This window comes from Podarcis pityusensis (genome assembly GCF_964106645.2).
Source record: "Podarcis pityusensis genome assembly, chromosome: 1".
NCBI classification, from domain to species: Eukaryota; Metazoa; Chordata; class Lepidosauria; order Squamata; family Lacertidae; genus Podarcis; species Podarcis pityusensis.
The window spans coordinates 56,690,891-56,714,595 of record NC_138028.1 but is presented as its reverse complement, the minus strand read 5'-3'; the positions used below and the strand labels follow the sequence as shown (position 1 = coordinate 56,714,595).

At 42.8% G+C, this 23,705-nt stretch overlaps 1 protein-coding gene and 1 long non-coding RNA gene across 4 annotated transcripts in view; one reads left to right on the top strand and one right to left on the bottom strand.

Moving 5' to 3' along the window:
- LDLRAD3 (low density lipoprotein receptor class A domain containing 3) overlaps nt 1-1,596 on the top strand; it is a 124,775-nt gene extending 123,179 nt beyond the window's left edge. For 2 of the 3 annotated variants that reach the window (XM_080983861.1, XM_080983862.1), the window contains one exon: nt 63-1,596. In XM_080983861.1, the coding sequence (XP_080839987.1) occupies nt 63-324 (262 nt within the window). In that variant the 3' untranslated portion in view covers nt 325-1,596. The remainder of the gene's footprint in view (nt 1-62) is intronic. The other variant, XR_013980081.1, reaches the window with a different exon arrangement.
- Nucleotides 1,597-3,302: 1,706 nt separating this feature from the next.
- LOC308464917 lies at nt 3,303-12,360 on the bottom strand. Its single transcript, XR_013980185.1, has 2 exons — nt 5,249-12,360; nt 3,303-4,884 (listed from the first exon to the last, which is right to left on the bottom strand). It is a non-coding gene; the product is annotated as an uncharacterized lncRNA (long non-coding RNA).
- Between the last annotated feature and the right edge of the window lie 11,345 nt (nt 12,361-23,705).

Sequence of the window (23,705 nt, the reverse complement as noted above, 5' to 3'; positions counted from 1 at the left end):
ATCAGATACTTCATGTTCTCTTTGTACCTTTAGTAATTTGCCATCTCATTTATACCTTGCAGCAGACCACCGTGGTTTGATCTTCCTCCACCTCCTTATTCCTCAGAATCAGAATCCCAGAGTCACATAGAACTCCCTCCATATCGCTCTCGGACTGGGAGTGTGGCGAGCACAGATGCTACAGGGGCAAGAAGTCCAGGGACTGTGGACAGTAGTCGAACGAGAAGCACCGCTGCCAGTGTGGACTGTCGCGGCGCACCATGTGAAATTACAGCTGAGCAAAGAGACTCTCTGATCAATTCAGATTCTGTCAGAGTGCTGTAAACAGTAAGGTTCTTATGGATCGACTGCTTGGGCTTGGACTGGACCTAAGAAGTCCAGGGTCACTTGAACTTCTTCTACACAACGACTGCAGTGTATTAGGGAGATTCTCTAGCGCATTCCACACTGAAAGAAACTGGGGCTTTGCAAACACCGTTAACAGCTTTGCCTCATGGGAATGTGAATGACACCAGTGGCCTCAGCCACGTTAGTCTCCAATGTTTTGTTTTGAGCTTGTGGGAACAGTTCTGGAATTTCAGTTCAGATTTAATTTTGACTTTCTGTAACACATCATGCTTTTAAGGTATTTCAAGGGTATTGACTATGTGCATGTGTCGGAATATAATAGAATATATGCACATGTGCCTAGATCTATACCTACATTTCAAACATCTCTATGTGTTTTTTCTTTATTTTTTAAAAAAATGTGTATTTATGTCTTGTAAGTATGTATGTAATATACAAAACTTGCATTATGCAAGTATTGATCTGTGTTGCTGTGGGCTACTGGAATCACCACAAGGGGGCGGGGAGGGGAATCCAAGCCTGAACTGCTATAACAGCCCAATATACCTACGCTACATCCAGTTTGACTTGCTTACTTTGTGCTGGAATACAGAACCCAATTTTGAGGTCAGCTTTATGTCCATGTTTTGATGGTTAGGTGTCAAAATAGCCAGTCTGCAAACTCATCTAGTAGTTGCAGAGTACTTTATGTCAGCCTTTTCCCCAGTGCTTAAGACTCTTAAGAAGTTTCTCTTTCAGGGTTTTGTAGCGGTAATAACTGTGTCTTGGGATTTCAGCTTCCTATCCAGAGTGGGAATGGCTTGACTAGGCATAGGCAAACTCGGCCCTCCAGATGTTTTGGGACTACAACTTCCATTATCCCCAGCTAACAGGACCAGTGGTCAGGGATGATGGGAGTTGTAGTCCCAAAACATCTGGAGGGCCAAGTTTGCCTGTGCCTGGGCTTGACCATTTGGAGGTTCCTTTTGAGTCCCCTGTTCTGATAGATATATGAATGTCTGTCCTCGTCTCAAGATTTTAGGGTGTTTCAGGCTACATATGTGCCAAAATTAATCTTTCTGGTTGCAGTTAGAGGCATGCTTTATTTCCCATTTTAAGAGAGTGAAGTGACATTTTCTTCTCTCTTTTACCCCCTTTCCCTTTTTTATCATTTGAAGTGCCTTGGAATATGCAGGTACCAAATTTCAGAGCTGTAGCTCATCAGGAAATAACTTTGATACTCTATGAATTACAACTGTTTTGATACAGTGGTGGTGGGGGGGGAGAAATCACATTCACTCTTTGGTGTCTGCTGGATGAAATTATGATTCACACTCTATACAGCAAGCTTCATTTGCTACATTTGCACCAGCATTTTCAGGCATAAAGGCAAAGTGGAGGGGCATGTTAGCTCTTTTCTTTGCCTGCTTGCAAACATTCAACTGTCCTGTACAGCACATACCGCTGCAAACACCGGCATACACATAACACTCGCATTGCTGCATGGTGTGACTCAGTCTTTAAAATGATCAGTACTTGGGCATCATTCAGCCCCTGAAATCAAGATACTGTTTATAGGCTTTAATTGGCTGCAGTGTCTCCTCTTTTACCCAATGCATTTCTTTAGGCTGTACATTTGTGTTGAAATATTTAGTTTTGGACTTCTAAAATAAATCCTTTTTTTAATTGTATGTTTGCATCCCTCCCTCCCCCCACAGGTCAAAATAAGAAATGATTTTTTTCCCCTTGGGAAACTAAAAGAAAAGAAAAGAAAGAATAAGCCTGGATAGCTCAGTTGGTTAGAGTGTGGTGCTGATAACGCAAAGGTTGCAGGTTTGATCCCTGTATGGGACAGCTGTATATTCCTGCCTTGCAGGGGGTTGGACTAGATCCCTCCAGATGTTTTTGGCCTACAACTCCCATGATCCCAAGCTAGCAGGACCAGTGGCCAGGGATGATGGGAATTGTAGTCCTCAAAACATCTGGAGGGCCGAGGTTGAGGAAGCCTGGACTAGATGATCCTCAGGGTCTCTTTCAACTCTACCATATTATGATTCTAGGTATAAATAGGGCAGTATAGGAGTATACTGTGCTTTTCCAGCTCACTGCAAGGAACAGCTTGGTAACAGGACAAATACACTAGCATGTCTCGGAACCGTGCACATTTGGTAGATGTTAAAATTTCCTTCAAAGGCAGCCTTATTTTCATATTCATATATCTTAAAATTATGCCTTCTATTGTGGTAACACTAAACCCCTGAAGGGGCTATAACTTTTGAAGAGTGTTGAGAATTTGAATATTTCATAACTGAATTTAACACAAAATGAGGTTTTAAACCTTATTTTAAATAGTAATGCATAAATAGTACATTTCCCCCCTACAGTGCATTAGCTGAGATTCTTCCTAAAGTGTTGCAGTTATTTACATAAGCCAGGATCCAAAGAGCTACTTTAGGCACACCTAAGGGCTTGGGCATTCCTTGTATAGTTTTCTTTTCTTTTCTTACTGTCTGCTATTCATTCTCACATATTTGTCCCTTCAGTTTGACATGGCATAGGAGCAGCTCTTTAAAAAACACAAGCCTGAAGCCTCCATGACCACAAGGAACTTCAGATCCCAGTCAATAGTATTTGCCTAATACAGGGAAGGGGAACGTTTGACACGCCAGATTTTTTTTTGCTGGCTGGGTCTGATGGCACTTGGACTCCAGCAACATTTGAAAGGGTGCAGGTTCCACATCCCTAGTCTAATACATGTTTATTTCTATCAGTGGAGCAGTGCGTATTCCAGGAATAAAAGTTCACATTCTGGTGGTTATATTCCAAATAGGGATGCAATCCAGCAAAACATGGGTGAGCAGACTTAAGGTGTGCAGGATCTACTTTTCATTTTACTAAAACTCCCAAGATCCACGCATTGGAGTCGGGCACAAAAGACTTACACTCAGTGCTATTTTTCTAGAAAAAGAGGTGCCAGAACTCACCCCTTGTTCTCTTATAATGGCAATGGCATCCACTGAGTTGCAGCAAGTTCCAGCTGAAACTGGAACACATAGAATTAAAGAACATGGTGCACATGAGCACCTGCTGAGCCCAGGGACTTGTTTTGAGTCCCAGAACTGAGCTGATGAGTTCCAGTCCTTCACACAAAAATCCATTCCTGGTTATACCCCCACCCACATATCCCTCATTTCAGCAGTCTTAATTTACTGGTGTGGAAGAGTTTTCTTGGCAATCAACCAATAGATAGATCTACCTTCTGCCCACCTCTGATGTATATAATTGAAATGTATTTTGGTTCCCAGGAATAAAAATGGAGTATTTATTCATTTTATTTTATTTAACAATGCTTATATACCTCTTGATTGTAAGTCAATCCTCTAAGTGGTTTACAAGAAATAATCTCCAAATGAATAGTTCAAAACTTCACCAAAACTTTACCCTAAAAGAAGGTTAATATTGGGCAGCAAAAATTAAAATGGCAATCAAGTTGCAGCTTCTGATTTTTAGCTGCGTATTGCTTTTATTGCCTGTTACTAAAATATTGAGTTTGTCTCAAATCTGCGGAATTGCCCTCATTATTTTAAAGATGAAACTGCTGCATGAGCAAGTCAGGCTTTGTCACTGAATGGACACCCACTGTTTTGCCGTGGCTTTAGCTTAATTAAATGAGATGGCAAACATATCTGAGCTGTACAGCTTCAAAATACAGGGGCAGCACACAAAACCCAATGCTTCCCCCCCCCCAAAGAACATATTGTACATAGAAAAAAAATATAATGGAAGCTAAAGCCCTTCTCTCTTATGTTTAGGTTCCTCATGTGCACCCTCTGTATGTGTCCATTTGTATGGACGTTTTTTAAAATCTGAAAGGAACTTAAGTTCCACACAGCGGAAATAGGAAGCAGATTATTGATCATTTCTGGGAAACTTGATGTGCAGACAGCCTTGTGCTATTTTCACTGTCAGATCATAGAGATTCGTGTTTATAAAAATGTTTCATTGCTAGCCATTGGCTGTATTAGTTTTACATTAACTTTAAATTGTGATTTTCACAGGCTTTATAGAATTGTCTGTACATCACTTTGGGAGCAGTTGCTAAAAAGTGCCCTAGAAAACTTGCAAATAAACAGATCTGGTACAGACATGCCCTGAGGTCTCCACTATCAGCCTCTGCATCTTACTCCTTGCCTCTTGAGAAGGTGCTTTCTCCATTATGCCCTCCCCGGTTACAAATTAAACTCTTTATATGATCATAGAGAGATATTGGCCGTCATTCGGCAGGTCTTGTAAGTTATATTCTTAGCAGAAACTCTGCATTTAGAGGGTTTCTTCGGTGCTCTGTTTCTTCTTTGTTGTAGTGGTCCTGAGAAACATTAAACTGCTTTTGAATTCGTCTCCAGTTTTTCCCTCCTTTTTAAAGATCTGAAGTTTGTGGGCAGAAGAGACTATTATGATATATATATAAAATCCATAGCATGTCTTCAGATACTTCTGCAGGCTGTGGCCAGCATATCATACATTTTAAAGGTTCTCCCAACTTTGGCTTAGATTAGCCTCTTGGTAGTCTCAGAAGTGGGATGCGGGTGGCACTGTGGGTTAAACCACAGAGCCTAGGACTTGCTGATCAGAAGGTCAGTGGTTCAAATCCCCGCAACAGGGTGAGTTCCCATTGCTCCGTTCCTGCTCCTGCCAAACTAGCAGTTCAAAAGCACACAGTGCAAGTAGATAAATAGGTACCACTCTGGAGGGAAGGTAAACAACGTTTCCGTGCGCTGCTCTGGTTCGCCAGAAGCGGCTTAGTCATGCTGGCCACATGACCTGGAAGCTGTACGCTGGCTCCCTTGGCCAATAAAGCGAGATGAGCGCCACAACTCCAGAGTCGTCCGCGACTGGACCTAATGGTCAGGGGTCCCTTTACCTTTTCCTAGCCTCAGAAGTGCCCATCTCAGTAAGCAATTCATTTCATCCTTTTGCCTTTGAAGAATGTAGTCTAACAAAACAAAAGCCAGGTCCCTTACGCCTTGCTTGAGAAGGTACAGTAGCAGCAGTGTGATTGAGAAGGTGGGATGTTTATCCAGTTAAAAAGAGCATTGCATCTTTTCAACTGGAATTACGGCATTAAACCTGTATGAAGTCTCTAAACTCAATTTGTACTTTGAACTTTTTAAAACTGAATTGTATCTAAGTATACAATGCCATTGCATCCAGGGTGCAGCTGGGCATAAAAGAGATGGCTGTGGACAGAGGTAACTTCCTTCCTTAGCCAAAACCACCACACAGCACCCTTCAGAAACTATAGTTCCCAGGATTCTGGGGGGGTGCGCTTAAAAACGTGTGGTGTGTGCACAGTCTTGAGCAGGGGTCAGCAACCTTTTTCAGCCATGGGCTGGTCCACCATCCCTCAGACCATGTGGTGGGCTGGACTATATTTTTTGGGGGGGTGGGAATGAATGAATTCCTTGCCCCATAAATAACCCAGAGATGCATTTTAAATAAAAGCACACATACTACTCATGCAAAACCATGCTGATTCCTGGACCATCCGCGGGCCAGATTGAGAAGGCGATCTGATCTTCAGTCTCATGTACGCTCTTCCATTCCCTTTCCACAAGAGTCCTGGTACTTAAAGGGAGCAGCACACCAGGAAACATCCACTCTCAAATGTAACATTCAACGTGTACTGCAAGCTGCCAGCTACACAGTTTTGGTTCAGGCCTCCTTTTCAAGGAATGCAAATGCAGGGTGTATTCAGTCCTCCCTACAAGACTAATATTGCAGCCCAGAGTCTCACTAGCTACGTTTGATTGGTGTATTGGCAGCTTAAGTGAAAATGCTGAGAATTTTATCCCCTGAACCCTTTTATTTTCCATTCTCTCCAACCCATGGAGACAGCCCCCCCCCCTTAAATCGGCTTGGTTTTCTTTTTCACTTTGCTCTCCCAGTTTTATATAAGAAACAAAGTAGGAAGTTGGAGATTTTAAACCCATGCCTGGCTAATGTTACCTGCCAAAAACTGGAAATGTTTCAAATTATAGTCTGGTTTGTTGTCACTTTTGTCAGCTCATTATATAGCTTGGACCATTTTTGCAATATTGGAAGGTCAGCAGCAGCAGCTTGGCTGAGTTCTGATGTATACTTTGTACATTTAACATGTTCTTTTGGGGTTGTTATTGTTCAGCATCATTAAATCTCTTAAAAATGTTGATCTTTCTTAAAGCTGTTTGTGAGCGGGGAAAGGAAATTAATCTAAGTTAGCTGCAAAATGCAGAGAAGTCTCCTTTATTTTGCTTTCCAGTTTTCTGAGTCTCACGTTATTGTCACAAAGGCAGCCTGAAGCCGCGTGTTCTTTTGCCTTTATTAGCTCTCAGCCTTGCCCCCTGATGGCCCCTGTCAGATGCAGGACTTCATTATGTGCAACGAAACTCCTTTAATTGTCTCTTTCATCATACGCTGTACATAAGGGCAAGAAATGTTTTTAATCAAAACTTCTGCAGCGAAATAATTTGGGGAGGAAACATCTTGATGGAAAGGAAAGTTCAGAAATAATAAGGCTTTTGTTGTTTGCTTGATTGCACAGTAATGGCTCCGAGTTCCAGTTTTGCTGACTTGTCTGCAAATGCGCCTCTCTTTTTTTTCCTTTCTCCTGGTGAATTATAACTTAGCAGAAGCTAATATTCACTGGCGTGTTTGGAGCTTTTAAACCTGGTCTGAAATGCCATTTTCCAGCGTTGCTTTACATTTGCAGGTAGCAGAAGGGAAAGGGAACATTTCAGCAATTTTGAGGGGTGGGGACCGCCACCAAGCTTCTGAAACGATGCAACATCATGATGTAAAAAACATCCAGCTTAATGGGGCGTGGTGGATGGCAACACACTGAGAGATTGAGTTTGAGCACCACAAGAACACATGCAAAAAACAACATCCTTCCCATCACTCCTAAGCTAAGCCTTGAAAATCTCAAGCAGTCTTCCTGGTCCCCTAGAAGCTTACCAAAATGGTGCTTCACTTGTACAGCCTGCAAATAAGAACATAAGAAGAGCCAGCAGGATTAGGCCATTGACGCCTCTAGCCCCACAAGCTGTTCTCACAGCGACCAACCAGGTGCCTTTGAGAAACTAGCAAGCAGGATTTGAGCACGCCTCCTGCGGTATTCAGCCACTGGTATTCAGAAGCATTTCTGTCTCCAACCTGTGGAGGGAGAGCATAGCCACCGTAGGTAGCAGCTGCAAAAGTCAGGTAGCATTTTTATTTTATTTTTTTGTCTCGGGTGATCTATTCACATAAGAACATGGGAAATCGCCTTAGACCATTGGTCCATTTAGCTCTGTATTGTCTACACTGGCTGGCTATAATACTTCCCTGATTTGTGCAAACTTCCTCCGATTTTGACAACTCACCGAGATGTGGGAAAATAAGTACAGTGGTACCTTGGGTTACGGATGCTTCAGGTTACAGACACCTGTACCTCGGGTACAGAAATAGTACCTCGTCCTTTGCTTCAGGATGAGAACAGAAATCGCGTGGTGGCAGCATGGCGGCATCAGGAGGCCTCATTAGCTTAAGTGGTACCTCAGGTTAAGAACGGTTTCAGGTTAAGAATGGACCTCCAGAACAAATTAAGTTCTTAACCCAAGGTACCACTGTATGCAGAAATGTTTTCAAACATGAGCTACAGAGTTCAGCATCATTTCTCTCCCTCAGCCCAGGTTAGGATGCCTGGGATTTCTGGACCTAGGTAACATGTTCCCTTCTTCTCTCCTCTGCAACCTGCCTAATGGCAGAGCTGGTCCTGGTTGGCCAGAAACCAGTTCCTGAAGCTAGCTATGTGGTGTGAAATAGCAGGGGGTGGAGAGATGATCCCCCTGTGATCTCTGGTAATATACCTGGCTGGCTTTTTTGCAATATAGCTTGGAGTATTGCAGACATCTCTCTTTTCATGGAGAAACTATTTGATGCTATACCATCAACTAGGCTTCCTAATACTGCTGAATATGTAACTGTTTGACCTGTGCTGATAACATAATAAAATGGGAGAGTGCCAGACGTTTGGGTGAGTCTCACTTGATGACTCAGTTTTGACATTTGCAAATTATATATTTCACTTTTGCTTTTTTAAGTTGTGATGGTTACACTCCATGTGATAAGCTCAGCATTGTATACCGATGAGCTATTCAAGTTACATCTAGAAAGCTGCTCCCAATCAATATAATATTTCAGGCTAGATTACCTGTCAGTCAAAAGTGCCGAAAGTCCCACAAGCTTTGATGTGCTGGATTCTCTGGAAAGATGGTTTATTGATTGCCAGTAAATCAAGGGAATGCTTTCGCATGGAAAATTTAAAGCCCTTTATTAAATATCGCTTTTAAAATCAAAGGCGAGGATTATTTTATTTTTAAATTGCGTACACTTATTCATCAACAATACCAGAGGAAGTAATAATCCATTTAACAACAGAACACAGACTAAGGTACAGTTATATACTGGTAGCTTTACCAAAGTGCCCCAAAGAGACTTGAATGGTCCATTTTTAAGAAGGGGAAAAAAGCATTGTGGCATTTGTGTCACTTGAGTGATGTTAGAATGCATGAAGACAGATTGCACACTTTCCCCTTTAACCTTTTTATTCATTCAAACAGAGCTGGGAAAGACTTCCTGCCAGAAACCCTAGAGAACCACTGCCACTCAAAGTGGACAACACTGACCTGGATGGACCAATGGTCTGGCAGTATAAGGCAGCTTCCTATTTTTCTAAGCTAAATTCTAAATCACGCACGATTTTTGTATACCGTATTTTTCGCCCTATAGGACTCACTTTTCCCCCTCCAAAAATGAAGGGGAAATGTGTGTGCGTCCTATGGGGTGAATGCAGGCTTTCGCTGAAGCCTGGAGAGCGAGAGGCGTCGGTGCTCCGGAGGACGCCCCGTGCTTCACGCAGGTGTCCGCAAGCCTTGCGCGCCTGGGGGGAGTTCCCGCGGGCTCGCAAGGCTTGAGGGCGGCAGCCTGTTCTGGGGGCTGGGGGGGGGAAATAATTTTTTTTATTCATTTCCCCCCCAAAAAACGAGGTCCGTCCTATGGGCCAGTGCGTCCTATAGGGTGAAAAATACGGTACTTTTTAAAATTCTGCTTTCTCCTTTCGTTAAGGCTAGATCTTTGTTTTGGTTTTGTTTAATGTTTAAGGTGTCATCTTTTTAGCCCCCTGTGAAGAGACTCACAATGCTCTTTGTGTTTCAGTGGTATCATCCAAATTTGGTGGCAAGTGTTCAGATATTATTTCATTGTCTGAGAGTTTATGCAATCGATAATATTTTTGCTGGGTTGTGGCACTTACCTCAGGCGGGGGGGGGGGTTGCATATTACATATTCCCCCTGGAATCGAGGGTGCAATGAGATTAAGGGCCACTATCTGAACGATAATCTTGGTCATTTGATTGTCCTTTTTACCAATTGTTGTCTCTCTTTTTTTTTTTTGGTATATATTGCTTGTTTTATGTTGCTATGGCCATTGGCTAATGCGAATAAAGTTTATCTTATCTATCGAGTTCCCCCTGGAAACAAACCCCCTGGACTTCAAACAAACAAACAAACAAACAAAAACAAACAAAAGCAAGCAAGCAAACAAACAAACAAACCTATCAGGGGGAAATGTCAAACCCAGCCTTCTCTGATGTGCTTTTCCAGTGCACATAAGTTTGAATCCAGACTTGGGTAGTCACTTACTAAGCAGTGCACCTCTTGTCTGGAAAAAGCCAGTCAGGGTTATCGGGAAGAGACTTTGGGGCCAGGGTTGGTGGGGCTGTTGAGGATCCATCTGCAGCCTGGTAGGGGCTAGTTTGGCTATTTAGCAGGCAGGGCAGCTTGGAACAAACGGAACTGATGCAGACATAAATCTCAACCTCAGTCATGTAGGGCTGTTTGACTGTTTCATACAACTTGAAAGTAAAAGCAGAGAAGATGGTCCAATGCCAAATGTATTCAGTGAACCACAAGCAGCATCCTTAGGCTGCCTATGGCTACTGATGCCGCTGTGGCTTCCTTTATATATTTGGTCTATGTGAATACTGTAGTTACAAGTGCAATCCAGACCATGTTCTGCTTCAAGAAACTTTTTTGTCATGCCTGAGTGCTAATTCATTAAGTTAAATAGTGCCAATAGTGGTAGCCATTGGCGTTTTTGCTGGAAGGATCCAATTAGAGAGTTGCACCCAATGGGTAGATTGCATAGAGGGCTCCAATGTTAGCGCCATCCTCCTTTTATGATCCATTTTGTGACGCTCAAGCGTTGCACGGAAGCTAATATTGTGCTGATAAACATCTGGCTCTGATTCTTAGAGAAGTCAGTATGGGAAGTGTAGCTAAAAGAGGCTTAATGCCATTGATCTCAGGATTGCACGGCACAGTATTAAAGTCACTGGCCAAATGATGCTGAGTACTCACAGGGCCCAATGCTTATGGTCATCTCCGTACAGTAAGTACGACATCCCAAAGCCCTCTTGGGCATCACCTAAAAGGCGCCTAGAAAGGAAAACCATTAAAATCCAATTGTAGTTCTACAATGTGAATATCACTTCAGAATAACTTTTAACTTTCAATGGCTTGGAAAGAGTAACTGCTTTAAACTAGTGGCCTGAAGGTAGATAAAGCTCCATATCCCATTTGCTGGCCATAGCAGAAGTTCTTACTGTGACCTGCAAATCCTCTGTATTTAAGTGTGACCAATCGTTCAGTAACAAAAGTATGGCCATCAGTTTGTCAACTCAATAACAAGATGTCTTGCCCTCATTTCAACTAAGACAAGTTTTTATTTTTCAACAAAGCAAATAGCCTTCATTTTAATCACAGGTGCCACCTACCACCTTGAATACATTGGCCTTGCAATAATAGTAATGGGAACAATCTATCAGGACCTTCTCCTGCAAGGAACTTTTTGAAATGGACATAAGCAACCAAGCGCAAAAATGGTTTCTATTGCACTCACATTCATTTCAATATAGCTTGTGTATCAGAAATTCCTAATGGGTTGTACACCAGATGTGTCTTTGCTTTAAAAAAAGAAAAGAAACCTCTCTAAAACATAAAAATATTTATCACAGGTGCCCGTGATAGCTTGAAGTTAATCTAGGGCTGTACTACCCCTCCTATTATTGCTCTATGACCAGACTTTCTGGAAACTGGAGGTATATACACAGTGGCTTACTAGCTTCTGACAGACCTAGAGTCTACCATTCATCCTTCAAGTTCCCCTTTCAGATGGCTAGGTCTTAAACAAGCTCTCTAGAAACCACAAGTGCAGTTAATTTCCATTATCATAAACAGGAAGATAAAAGAGCCTTAGAATCATCTCTGGTTTGCTTTAGGTAGCACAAGAAATCTCAAAATCAGGAACATCAGGAGTCCATTTGGAGTTGACTTCATCAATCTCACCTATATTTTGGTTATTAGGTGATGGGCTGCATACACACCATCCATCTGAAGCACATTTAAAACACATTACATCCACCAGAGAATTGTGGGAACTGTAGTTTGTTAGGGCTGGTAGGAATTATAGCTCTGTGAGGCACTACTGTTCCCAGAATTCTTTGGGGGAAGCCATGTACTTTAAATGTGACCTTTTTTTTGTCAGCAGAGGCCAATCAAGGGAAGAATCAAATTACCATTGTTCAAGAATAGTCTCTAAGCAATTTTTTATGTCCCAAAATTGCTGTATCTCTCTTAAGTCAGTCAGAAAAAGCAGACTTTTCATAGTTATTGTCCACCGACAGCATCTGCATCAACACAAAAGACAGACCCACAGCATCAAAGGAGTTTGATGCAAGCAAGAAGTCGCTCCACTGGCCCTGAAAGCTTGTCTGGAATCGATACAGCCTGCATTGATCCTTCGCCTTATAAGACGATATCCGAAGCTTGCGAGAAGAAAGTTGTTAAGGTTGCTTAATTGATATTAATGTAACATCTCAGTGGTGTTGGACTAACCACATGCAGATGCCTGTGAGATTTTCACAGACTGTGGACTAATTATATGTGTCTCCTGTTGTTGCCAATCTTCTAAATGTTAGCACAACACTGCTAATAAACAAAGGACATATCTGACATGTTTGTCATCAGCTTGTTCTTCAAATACCTGAAAGGCTGTCACAAAGATATAGGACCAAGAGCGTAGGAAGCAGCCTTCTACTGAATCAGATCATTGGTCCATCTAATTCAGTACTGTCTGCACCAAATGGCAGCAACTCTTCTGGATTCCAAAGAAGGGATATTTCCTAGTACTTCCTGGAGACACCAAGGACCTTCTGAATGCAAAGTAGAGACTTTTTCATTGAGCTACGGTCCTCCCTCGTCTAATGGGCTTAAGATACAGGTGGGTGGGTTTCTATTGAACCTTAGGAGCAATTTTTGGATGGTAAGAGCGGTTCAACCATTACCTAGGGGGGTGTTGGAGGCCTTCAGGCAGACGCTAGACATCTATTGCTTGGGTGTTCTCTAGCTCTGGATTTCCTACATTGAGCAGGGGGTTGGAGCAGATGGCAGTCAAGACCCCTTACAACTCTACACTAGTGGCCAAAATTGTGGAAACCTTTTGGGAAAAGTGTATTTCTGAGGTTTGATGGCTCATAATACTACTTTTTTTTGGAGTAATACCATAAAATTATATATCAATGGAAAAAATTAAATAAAGAATGTAATGCAATTATCTGTACAGTGGTACCTCGTGTTGTGAACCGTCCCCCTTACGAATTCTTCCTGTTACGTGCTCCACTAACCCAGAAGTAGATGTCCCTTCTTGTGAACTTTGCCCCAGGATGCGAGAGGAAATCACGCTCCAACGGCGTGGCAGCAGTAGGAGGCACCATTAGGGAAAGCGTGCCTCATGTTACGAGCGGTTTCCGGTTACGAACGGACCTCCGGAACGGATTCAGTTCGCAACCGGAGGTACCACTGTATTATATAAAAAGTTATAGCCAAATAACCAGAAAAAGGAAACACAACTTGCTTAGGTTGCTTTCCTTCATTTGAATGTAGCCAATGAGTATGAGTGTTTAGAGAGCCAATCAGGTGTTATGAGCTATCAAATCTCAGAAATACGCTTTTTCCAAAAGGTTTCCACAATTTTGGCCACTTGTGTATGATTCTAAGTTCAGCCTATGATCAGCCATTAGTTGCACTCTTAACATTGCTGTGCATCCCATAGGTTATCGAAAAGTTGTCACTACATGTTTTCTATTGCTTGCCAGTTCCAGGGTGTTCCTTACCACACCCCATGTGTTTCTTGCCACACTTCCCACTTCTATCCCTAATAGGGATAGTTATTTTTGGTCTACCATATGTGGTCTTTTGTGTAACCCTCCTGACAGCTTTAACCATTTATTTGAAAGCAGAACAATTCTTGGCCCCAAACCTTTAAAAGAATTTCTGAACATGGATCTAAGTTCCGTGCCAGAGAAGAACCTCACAGTCCTTTGCTATGGATTTGCAATTATGTCTAGAGGCGAATATAACAACAGGGCTTCCTCATGGCCATCTGCTTAGTTTATGAACAATAGCTCAGTCCTTCTGAATGCTCAGCCAATCCAGACCCAATCAGGATAAGGGTCGTGACTCCCAAACTGAAGAGAAAAGCTTGCAGAGCTTTGCTTCCTGTTTCACCAAAGACATAAATTTACTCAGTGCTAAACTTCACCAGACCCATAAAAATTTGATGGGTCACAGAGAATCCAAACTTTATTTTGAAGGCCAAAAGAGATGGAAAACATACCACTCTCAACGCCATCCAATCCCACATGATTTGTTGGCTGGCTGATCTCTTTCTTTAAAAATTCCCATAATAATTCCACTTACGACTCTGAATGGAATTTCCAGTTAACAAAGGTCTTTGTGAGGATGATCCATGCAGACCAAGGCCAACTGAATTACTGTAATACTGAGCGCATTTAATTCTCAGAAATAGTGGCTCCAGTATAGCTTTCACCTAAGCAGAACCCTTTACATGGGAACATAGGAAGCTGCCTTATAATGAGTCAGGTAGACAAACCAGAGGAAGAAGCCCTTCAACAACACAAGCAAAATAACCAAGTCAAGAAACAAAAAACGCCCCCCTCCAAATAATAAAATAATAATAAGACGCATAAGATCATAACTGTTGTTGATACAAAACATCTCTTGTGGTGGTGTAGTGCCAGTGTGGTGTAGTGGTTAAGAGCGGTAGTCTCCTAATCTGGGGAACCGGGTTCACGTCTCCGCTCCTCCACATGCAGCTGCTGGGTGACCTTGGGCCAGTCACACTTCTCTGAAGTCTCTCAGCCTCACTCACCTCACAGAGTGTTTGTTGTGGGGGAGGAAGGGAAAGGAGAATGTTAGCCGCTTTGAGACTCCTTAAAGGGAGTGAAAGGCGGGATATCAAATCCAAACTCTTCTTCTTCTTCTTCTTCTTTCTTTGCGGTCAACAATCCAAGCAATATACATTGCTATGCATCCTTTTGTGTCTGTTAAAACTTTGGGGTTTTTGGTATATACACTTTGACATAATTTGTATCTGGAGACATTTCTCTTGAATTCTCAGGTGGGTGCCATTGTGGGCCACCTTGAGAGCCAGTGTGGTGTAGTGGTTGAGAGCGGTAGTCTTGTAATCTGGGGAACCGGGTTCGCGTCTCCGCTCCTCCACATGCAGCTGCTGGGTGACCTTGGGCCAGTCACACTTCTCTGAAGTCTCTCAGCCCCACTCACCTCACAGAGTGTTTGTTGTGGGGGAGGAAGGGAAAGGAGAATGTTAGCCGCTTTGAGACTCCTTAAAGGGAGTGAAAGGCGGGATATCAAATCCAAACTCTTCTTCTTCTTCTTCTTCTTCTTCCTGAAGATGATGGTGCTGCTTTGTTTACAACAACCACAGCTTCAGCGAGATCAAAACAGCAATGCATGCGCAGCAGCAGCAGAAGCTGGAGGGAGCACTCCAGCTGCCTCGTGATACAGAGAAGCAATGGTCAAGGCTTGCTTGTCCACAAGGGCACCTGTGCAGCGCAGGCCAGGCTGACGCTGGGGCACATGCCTGGAGGCCGAAGGATGAAGGTGGCGGTGGCTGGATGCTGCCATGGCCATGTGCAACATGGGGGATCTGTGCTACATGGTGGCGCCCGCCAAGTATAGCTGCTTCACACAGTGAGTTGCCTGCAAAGAAACGAGGGTATAAAACAGCAGGATTTCAAGTTGCAGCCTTGAAGAGTATGTACTGTAGACACTTTGCTCTCCATTAATGAGAGAAGGTGCTGGGGGGGCAATCTGAATCTCCCTATAAGATGGTGTAGCCCAGCATCTTGTCACATGGTTTTGGTTTCAAGATGGTGGTGGTGTCAGCGTCTGAGTTGGTGACTGAGGCGATGAGTTCTGGCACTTTTTTTCTAGGAAAAAAAGCACTAATTATAAATATGTGCCAGTAAGAGACCCATGTGCCAGTCCAGTGAAAATGCAAAAAAAAAATGCATAACTAAATCTCAGCAAGTCTGAACTACGAATACGAGTCATTAAGGTTCATATTCTCGGGTTGCCATAGGTCTGGAATTTCCTGGACATAGCAGGAAGCACTGTCCGGGTTGCAAATGCATGGGAAAATCTGAATGTAATGAGAAAAATCACATAAACTTTGCCAAAAGCTTAACAACTTTTGGGTCTGGATTTTCACTTTTGAAATATGGCAACCCTATCATATTCATATCAATGAAATGAATATCATATATAAAAAATACCATGCATCTGTAGAGTTAATGTTACTAGGTAGTAGTACTTAGTAGATTGAACCAGGGATCTTTTGCCTGCAAAGCAGATTCTCCACCTTTAAGCTGCAGCTCTTTCAGTTTCCAGTACGCTTGAGTGCTCCTGTCGTTCACATATGCTGAAACTGGCTTGTACTTGAGCCCTTGTGTGATTCAGATTATATTAATTACTATCCAAATACAGGCAATTCTTCTGTATCATATGTTAAAACATTCTTTAGTACGTTGCTGAACAGAAATCTCACTTATATTCGCAAGAAAGCCATGCCAGGGAAAATGGTATCTGTGCCAAAGCCACCCGTCATAACTGATCACGTATATTCACTCTGACATCTAAACACATTTTCCTGAAAGCAGTGATGGCATTAAAGTTCAAACATCTCTGACTGGTGGTGCGCATTTACTTAGCTTGCAATCTGCAAATGTCGTTCAAAGCTAGTGCCCCTTCCCCTGAAAAGAGTCTCCTGCTCACATTTTAAACTGATGATATTTTAAGGTTCTGTGACTTGAAATTCCGCCAACAGGCACAAGGTGGTAAGTGCTTTGTTAGCAGTTGATACAGTCTGTTCATTGCTGAAACTGACTTGAACTTTAAACAAATGGGCATATCATTTACGGAAGAGCACTGTGGCTACTACTCACTCAGGTCCAGAGCGAAGCATGTCGCATGTAAATGGGGCCTTTACGAAAGCCAATCAAGTTAATTCAGTTGTTGCAGAGGTAAAAACCTTTGACAATTGGGGGATAAAAACTTGCCTTGGGGACAACAGGCCAACCAATGCCCTGCTGACCTGTGCAATGTCCACTCGTACCTTGCATGCATACCAGGGCAACAAACAGCCTGCCCTGATGGGCTTCACACAACATTCCCCTGAGCTCTAGAATGGGGACAATTGCAACTGAGGTTCACAGATGATGGTCCCATTTTGTTTCAAGCATCATTGTTTCAACATAAAGGCCAGTTCGTTCATGAGTATTCAACAACTGATTAAAGCAGTACTTCCCAAAGTGGCCGATACTGCTCCTTGGGAGGTGCTGGAATGATCCAGGCAGGCAGTAGTAGCCTTGGGTGCAATTAAAGGGTGTTGAATAAAAATATGGGCACAGTGGAAGCATAAAGAAAGAAGAAAATTTTGAAAAACCATTTGTACATGTTTTATCTGCTGTGTAATGATGCCTACCACCAAGTTGGGCACCTTTACAGGATGGCAACAGTGCCTCCCCTGGATCTGGTGGTCGTGCTGAAGGCAAGGGGTTTTCCTGGGCTTGGGTGAACCCTTTTCAGGCCAGGAAGTGGATTTCAGCTTTACTATGTTGTAGGACAGGCTTCCTCAACCTCGGCCCTCCAGATGTTTTTGGCCTACAACTCGCATGATCCGTAGCTAGCAGGACCAGTGGTCAGGGATGGTGGGAATTGTAGTCTTAAAACATGTGGAGGGCCAAGTTTGAGGAAGCCTATTGTAGGACATAGGTAGAAATATACATACACAAAAGAACGCGTGTCTATCACTGCATCTTTCAGTTTGTTTGCTTAAAGAAGGTAGGGGGCATGGAGTCTAAAGTGACATTAAGTGGTGACTTTCACAGATCTTACAACATTATGGATAGACTTCTCATCAGTGGGATGCGGGTGGCACTGTTGTCTAAATCACTGAGCCTTTTGGGCTTGCCAGTCAGAAGGTCAGCGGTTCGAATCCCCGCAATGGGGTGAGCACCCAGCTTCTGCCAACCTAGCAGTTTGAAAGCATGCCAGTGCAAGTAGATAAATAGGTACCGCTGTGGTGAAAAGGTAAACGTCATTTCTGTCCGCTTTGTCCACAGACAAATGCCGGCTCCCTTGGCCTGAAAGCGAGATGAGCGCCGCAACCCCATAGTTGCCTTTGACTGGACTTAACTGTCCAGGGGTCCTTTACCTTTAGACTTCTCATCACTTTATCGTCCACTATTTTTGTTTATTTGTTTGTTACCTATGCTAAAACATCTGCATTGGCTGCACATTTGCTATCAGGCCAGGTTCAATGTTCTTGTGTCAATACACAAAGCCCTGAAGAACTTGGGTCCAGGACCATCTGAACCCTTATATCCACCTCAATCACTGAGATCATCTGAAGCAGTGCTATTAGTTGTTTCCCATGCTGCAGAGGCCCAGCTAGTTTCAACCAGAAGTCAGGAATTGGATGGTGTTGGTCCTATGCAGTGGAATGCTCTTCCAGCAGAGATTTGGCAGGGATCTTCGCTTTTGACCTTCAGGCATCTCTTGAATACCCTTTTATGCCAACAGACCTATGTGTCTGTTTTATTTTTATTGACTGATCAATCGATTAGCCAGTTGCTTGAATGATTATTGTTTTTAATGGTGTTTTATCTTCCACACCACTCTTATACATGATGATACAGTGGTATAAAAATACTGTAATAAATAAAAGAAATAACTGTTTGTTAATTGCCCAATAACTTGAGTTCTGTATCTGGCATACAACCAAATCCTTTAAAAACAATTAAAATACTAAATCCATAATGACAATATACATTTTTTTTAAAATAACACAGAATACCTCGTGTTTGCCTGAAAATGACTTCAGGAATTCTCTTTGATGATATATTTGGGGTTCGGGAATTAAAGAATCGTCCCTGCTACCTCTATATTAGCAGAGCATCAAACGCAAGATGACTAGAAGTGTGTGTTGGGGGGGGGGAGCAGAGAAAGTGGATTGAAATTATTTTCAGATCTTTTCCCCCTCCTTCCTTTGAAAATTCAGGTGAAGTTAATTAGATGGAATAGTAGCAGCTTCTGATCTGCAGCAGCTTCTCTTTCATCTTACCTCTCCATTAAAAATAAATGTATTCTCATTTCTAGTTTGAAGAAAGAGAAAAGGGGAGGGACGAGCGAGGGAATGAGGGAGCGAGGGGGGTAACCTGGGCGCCCAGGTCCTGAAGTTCCCCAGATTCATTAAACTTTTCTGGTAAAATCTTGAGGGCACTGGGAACTGCAAGTAACAAATTAATGAGAATTTAGGAACTAATGATCCATTGTGAGGATGGTCAGTGGAAGGAATGGTTCACAATCTCAAAGAAATTGTAAAATATTAATACGCTTCGTAATTTCATTAACATCCTAAATGTGTTCGGCTTAAAACGTTGAGAGCAGCAAGGATGTGGAGATATGATAGGTGTTTCCCTTAATCACGTCTGACAATCTCAGTCAGTCAGGACTCCACATTAACCCTACAGCTCATTAATCACATTTAAGGCACCCCCATTCATCATGATTAAGAACACCCTGCTGCTATCCTAATGGATATTAAAATATTAATAAAGTCGAGCTGGGCAAGGATCGTAGGTTGCCTTTTTAGATTGTATGTGCCTTGGGACGGAGACCTGTCTTCCTGTCACACTGTAAAGCACTATGCATACTGATAGCACTTTTATGAATAAATGCAGGCCCATCCTTTATTTCCAGGGAATGGACCGTGAAACTTTTCTGGTGCAGGAAATTTAACAAAATTAACTGGGCCTTTTGTATCAGAGATTTGTAAGGTGGTCACCTCCTTGTTATCAATTTATACTACTGCCCTGCAAGACTCTGAATAGAGCAGGTGGGATATATTTTAAGGGTGCACACGAGCCCAAAGATTCATCTTGTACATGTATCTAAAAATTCTGATCTGTTTCTTAGCCACTCTCTTTGTTCTCTCCTCTTCAGTCTGTGCTCTGGGTTCCAAGCCACTCTATATAAAAGCTGTGGGTGCCCCATTCACTATATTGGGGAACCAGCTGGCTAGAACTCCCCACCCCCAGCTTTTCCAAAGTGGTTAAAATTGGGGCTGACCTGCTCCAATTAAGTGTACCAAATTGTAAGTACATAGATACATGCAAGGGGTTTTAAGCAAGGGTTCAGATCACCCCCCGGACAGGGGAAACCCAAATTCACTGTTGCAAAGAAGTGAGATGGGTGCTTGATTGATGCCAACATGATATGGACAAAGCAAGTTTCATTCAGATACAAGCAGCTTATAATTTGCAAGCCTCCAAGCTGAGGAGGAAAAAGCTGACAGCGAATGGCACCCCCTGGACTGGTTGTTTGTATGAAGGCAATCAGATGGGGTCACCTGAGGGAGACTGAGGTTGGTGAGGAAGAGTTTCTTTTGCCATAATGATCAGCCTGCACTGCCAGCAAGGCCCCTCTTACCCTAAGAGTTAGTAGTAGACTGTGGGCTCCCCATCCCATTTTAGGGAATGACAACCACTCCACTGACCTGCATAGGGTAAGGCATAGGTAAAGGTAAAGGGACCCCTGGCCATTTTAGGTCCAGTCGTGACCGACTCTGGGATTGCGGTGCTCATCTCACTTTATTGGCTGAGGGAGCCGGCGTACAGCTTCCGGGTCATGTGGCCAGCATGACTAAGCCGCTTCTGGCGAACCACAGCAGCGCACGGAAACGCCATTTACCTTCCCGCCGAAGCGGCACCTATTTATCTACTTGCACTTTGACATGCTTTCGAACTGCTAGGTTGGCAGGAGCTGGGACTGAGCAACGGGAGCTCACCCCGTCACGGGATTCAAACCGCCGACCTTCTGATCGGCAAGTCCTATGCAAAAAAAACCAAGCAGATTTTACTCTCTCTCCACCTAAATCACTATGCTTGGAGTGCACTAGAAAATAATTCACTAGGATTAAAAACTACCAGTAGGTCTTTCTGTCAAAATGAAGAATGATCCTTGAGCTCTGGACATTTCTCCTTTCAGCTTGCTTTCCTTTCTTTGTGGGGGGTGTCAGTAGTGCAAGGTTTTGAGAAACAAAGTCACAGAACCACTCAGAAGCTTAGGGAGGCATGATCCAGCTCAGAAATGTGACAACTGTCCTATAAAATTGTTGTTGTTGTTGTTTAAAAAAAAAGAAATGTGAAAACCTTCCCCGAATCACCCCACCTTGCCTTGTAATTTGAGGTACGCATAGCCAATGCACACACCCCCTAATATATGTTTAAGTGGCTCATTTCCCATAGTGGATCAACCAGTCGGCTGCAGGATGGGAAGAGTCCTTGACATTTGCATGCTGTGCTAATTGCAAAGGGATGGGTCACCTTATTAATTTTTTTATTGGTAAAATTAACAAGGAGAAATGTGAAATAAAATGAGAGGAGAGAAAGGAGGAAGAGAAACAGAAAAAAATGTAAGATACAAATAATACAGTACTATTAACAACAGTAGACTACCACCAGTTCACATTGCAGACATGATGCCCATCAGTGCACAAATCTTAAACAGAAAAGTTCATATAAGTCCCTCAGATGTCCAATAGGTATCCGCATGAAATTGATGCCTATATGAAATACGTTTCAGTGTCGCCAGGGCAGTGATGCCCTCAGACCGTGGCACAATAGACAGTGGGTATTTATCCTTCCAGGCTCAAAGTCTAAGTCTCTTAGCTACCATAAGGACTCACAAAATCCACTTTTGTTGTCAATCTGTTAATCCCCATGCTACAGGAGGGAACACATTTTCCCAGCAATGAAATGTTGTTACTGAGCCCTGAGAAAATATGATTTCCTAAAAAAAACACCGTATTTACTAGCTGAAGGAAATTACATTTGAGTCCTCCTTCAAGTATAAGAGAAAGGGCACACTCTTGCGAGGTAGAACAGAATGAGAGAGGTTTGCTTCTGAATTCCATCGCTGCTGCCACCATGTTGACTCTTCTGAATCTGAAACCAAATATGTGGAGAAGGGGGTAAACCTGTTAGCAGGTTGCCTTTAATTCTCCTTAAAAGCATGCAGCACGGACAACCGATTAGGCAAATGAGAGAGTCAGATCCTGAATGAACAAAGTACCAAGTTACCTCCAAAGTTCAAATTCCAGTCTTTTATTAAACAATTCAAAACGGAGGGAATGAAAGAAAGAACAGTTTGCATTGAAAACAAAACGAAGAACTGTATCTAAACTGATATATTCTCCAAGGAAGATTCAGTAACTTTCAAGCAGAATATCTTTTATGGATGTTCATCCAGGAAACAGACGCAAGGAAACATCTGAAATATATTGGTGTTATGTATGCAGGCATCGTATGCATGCAATGCAGGCCTAGGCCTTCAGGCCTCCTGGCGCTCAGGAGCTTCATCTGCATAACAAAAGACAGAGAGGATTCTAAAACCCTCCAATGACATTGTTAGTAGCTGGCAGGCTGCCAATCCCTGCTGAGATAGGACCAGTGTTGCGATTCGCTAATATGGTGGTACCTCAGGTTACAGATGCTTCAGGTTACAGACTCCGCTAACCCAGAAATAGTACCTCGGGTTAAGAACTTTGCTTCAGGATGAGAACAGAAATCGTGCAGCAGCGGTGCAGTGGCAGCAGGAGGCCCCATTAGCTAAAGTGGTGATTCAGGTTAAGAACAGTTTCAGGTTAAGAATGGACCTCCAGAACAAATTAAGTTCTTCACCCGAGGTACCACTGTATTGGGTTTTTGTTGTTGTTTTTGCCTGGGCCGGCTTAAGGTATATATACTGGGCCAAGTGTCCCTGTTTGTCAGTCGTGTTCTTCTTGTTTCTGGTATTCCAATAAGTCCTTTTGGAACTGGATCTCCATCTTGGGTCATGCCTGAACCCACCTACACTTCAATTATATTCAAAGGAGAAAAGATATTCAATCAAAATGCAGTAAAAGAATATGTGTGGTGTCTGCTCTTTTATGGAAGTGGGTCCTTGTCATTCACAAGGTTTAGGGGAGGAGAAGCGTAAATTGGGTTCCTGTTAGACAGGAAGAAAATAAGCCTCTCGATTTTCCTCTTGAATGAGCCAAAATATGAGGGTAATCGTTGGAATCATCCAAATATATTGATAGATGAAGGGTTTTGCGCTCCTTTGTTCATTTTAAGCTGGACAAAAGCTGTGTACACAGAATATTCATGTACATAAATCTATTTTCCCCCTTTCATTCACACATCAGCACTTTCAGCTGAACTTGGTCTCAGAGTTTCCCATCCACATTATTAGGTGGTATTTGAGAGAGTGTATTGTCCCCTCAGTTGGTACTTTCTTGCTCTCCCTGAGTTCCAGAAACGTGAAGTCCGTTGTAAACCTGCTCACTGGTATTTGCTTACCTGTGCACAAGGGAAATCTTTTTATTAATTTTTGAGGTAGTAGTTTTCAAGTATATCTGACTTGCACAAAACAGTGGGCTAAAAACCAAAAATGTGCCTGTGTTGCGCCTGGTCCCACCAGCAGCCTGCACCACCCATAGAAGTTAGGATTGTGGTGATATACAGCATGCAGCGAAATGTCACCAAACAAGTAGAAAACAACAACAAACTCACACAATGTGCCTCAGCATGTTCACAGTTGGGTTACATGCAGTTTTACATGCCTCTTACCATATTACCTGCCGATAAGGAAAATCCAAATTAAATGGGGGAGAAATGCAGGCTGCCATTTGGACAATGACAACGTCTTGCAGACATAAAACAAAGCATGCAAGCGTGGGATGCATCAAAACTGTGGTTTGTGTACAGTCACAGGAAGGGTTTTATATTTCACCCAGAGAGGTGGACCTTGAGAGTTGATGCAATAATGGTTCCCCTTGCCCTAGTGTTCTATTGCACCAATATCACTCAAGATAT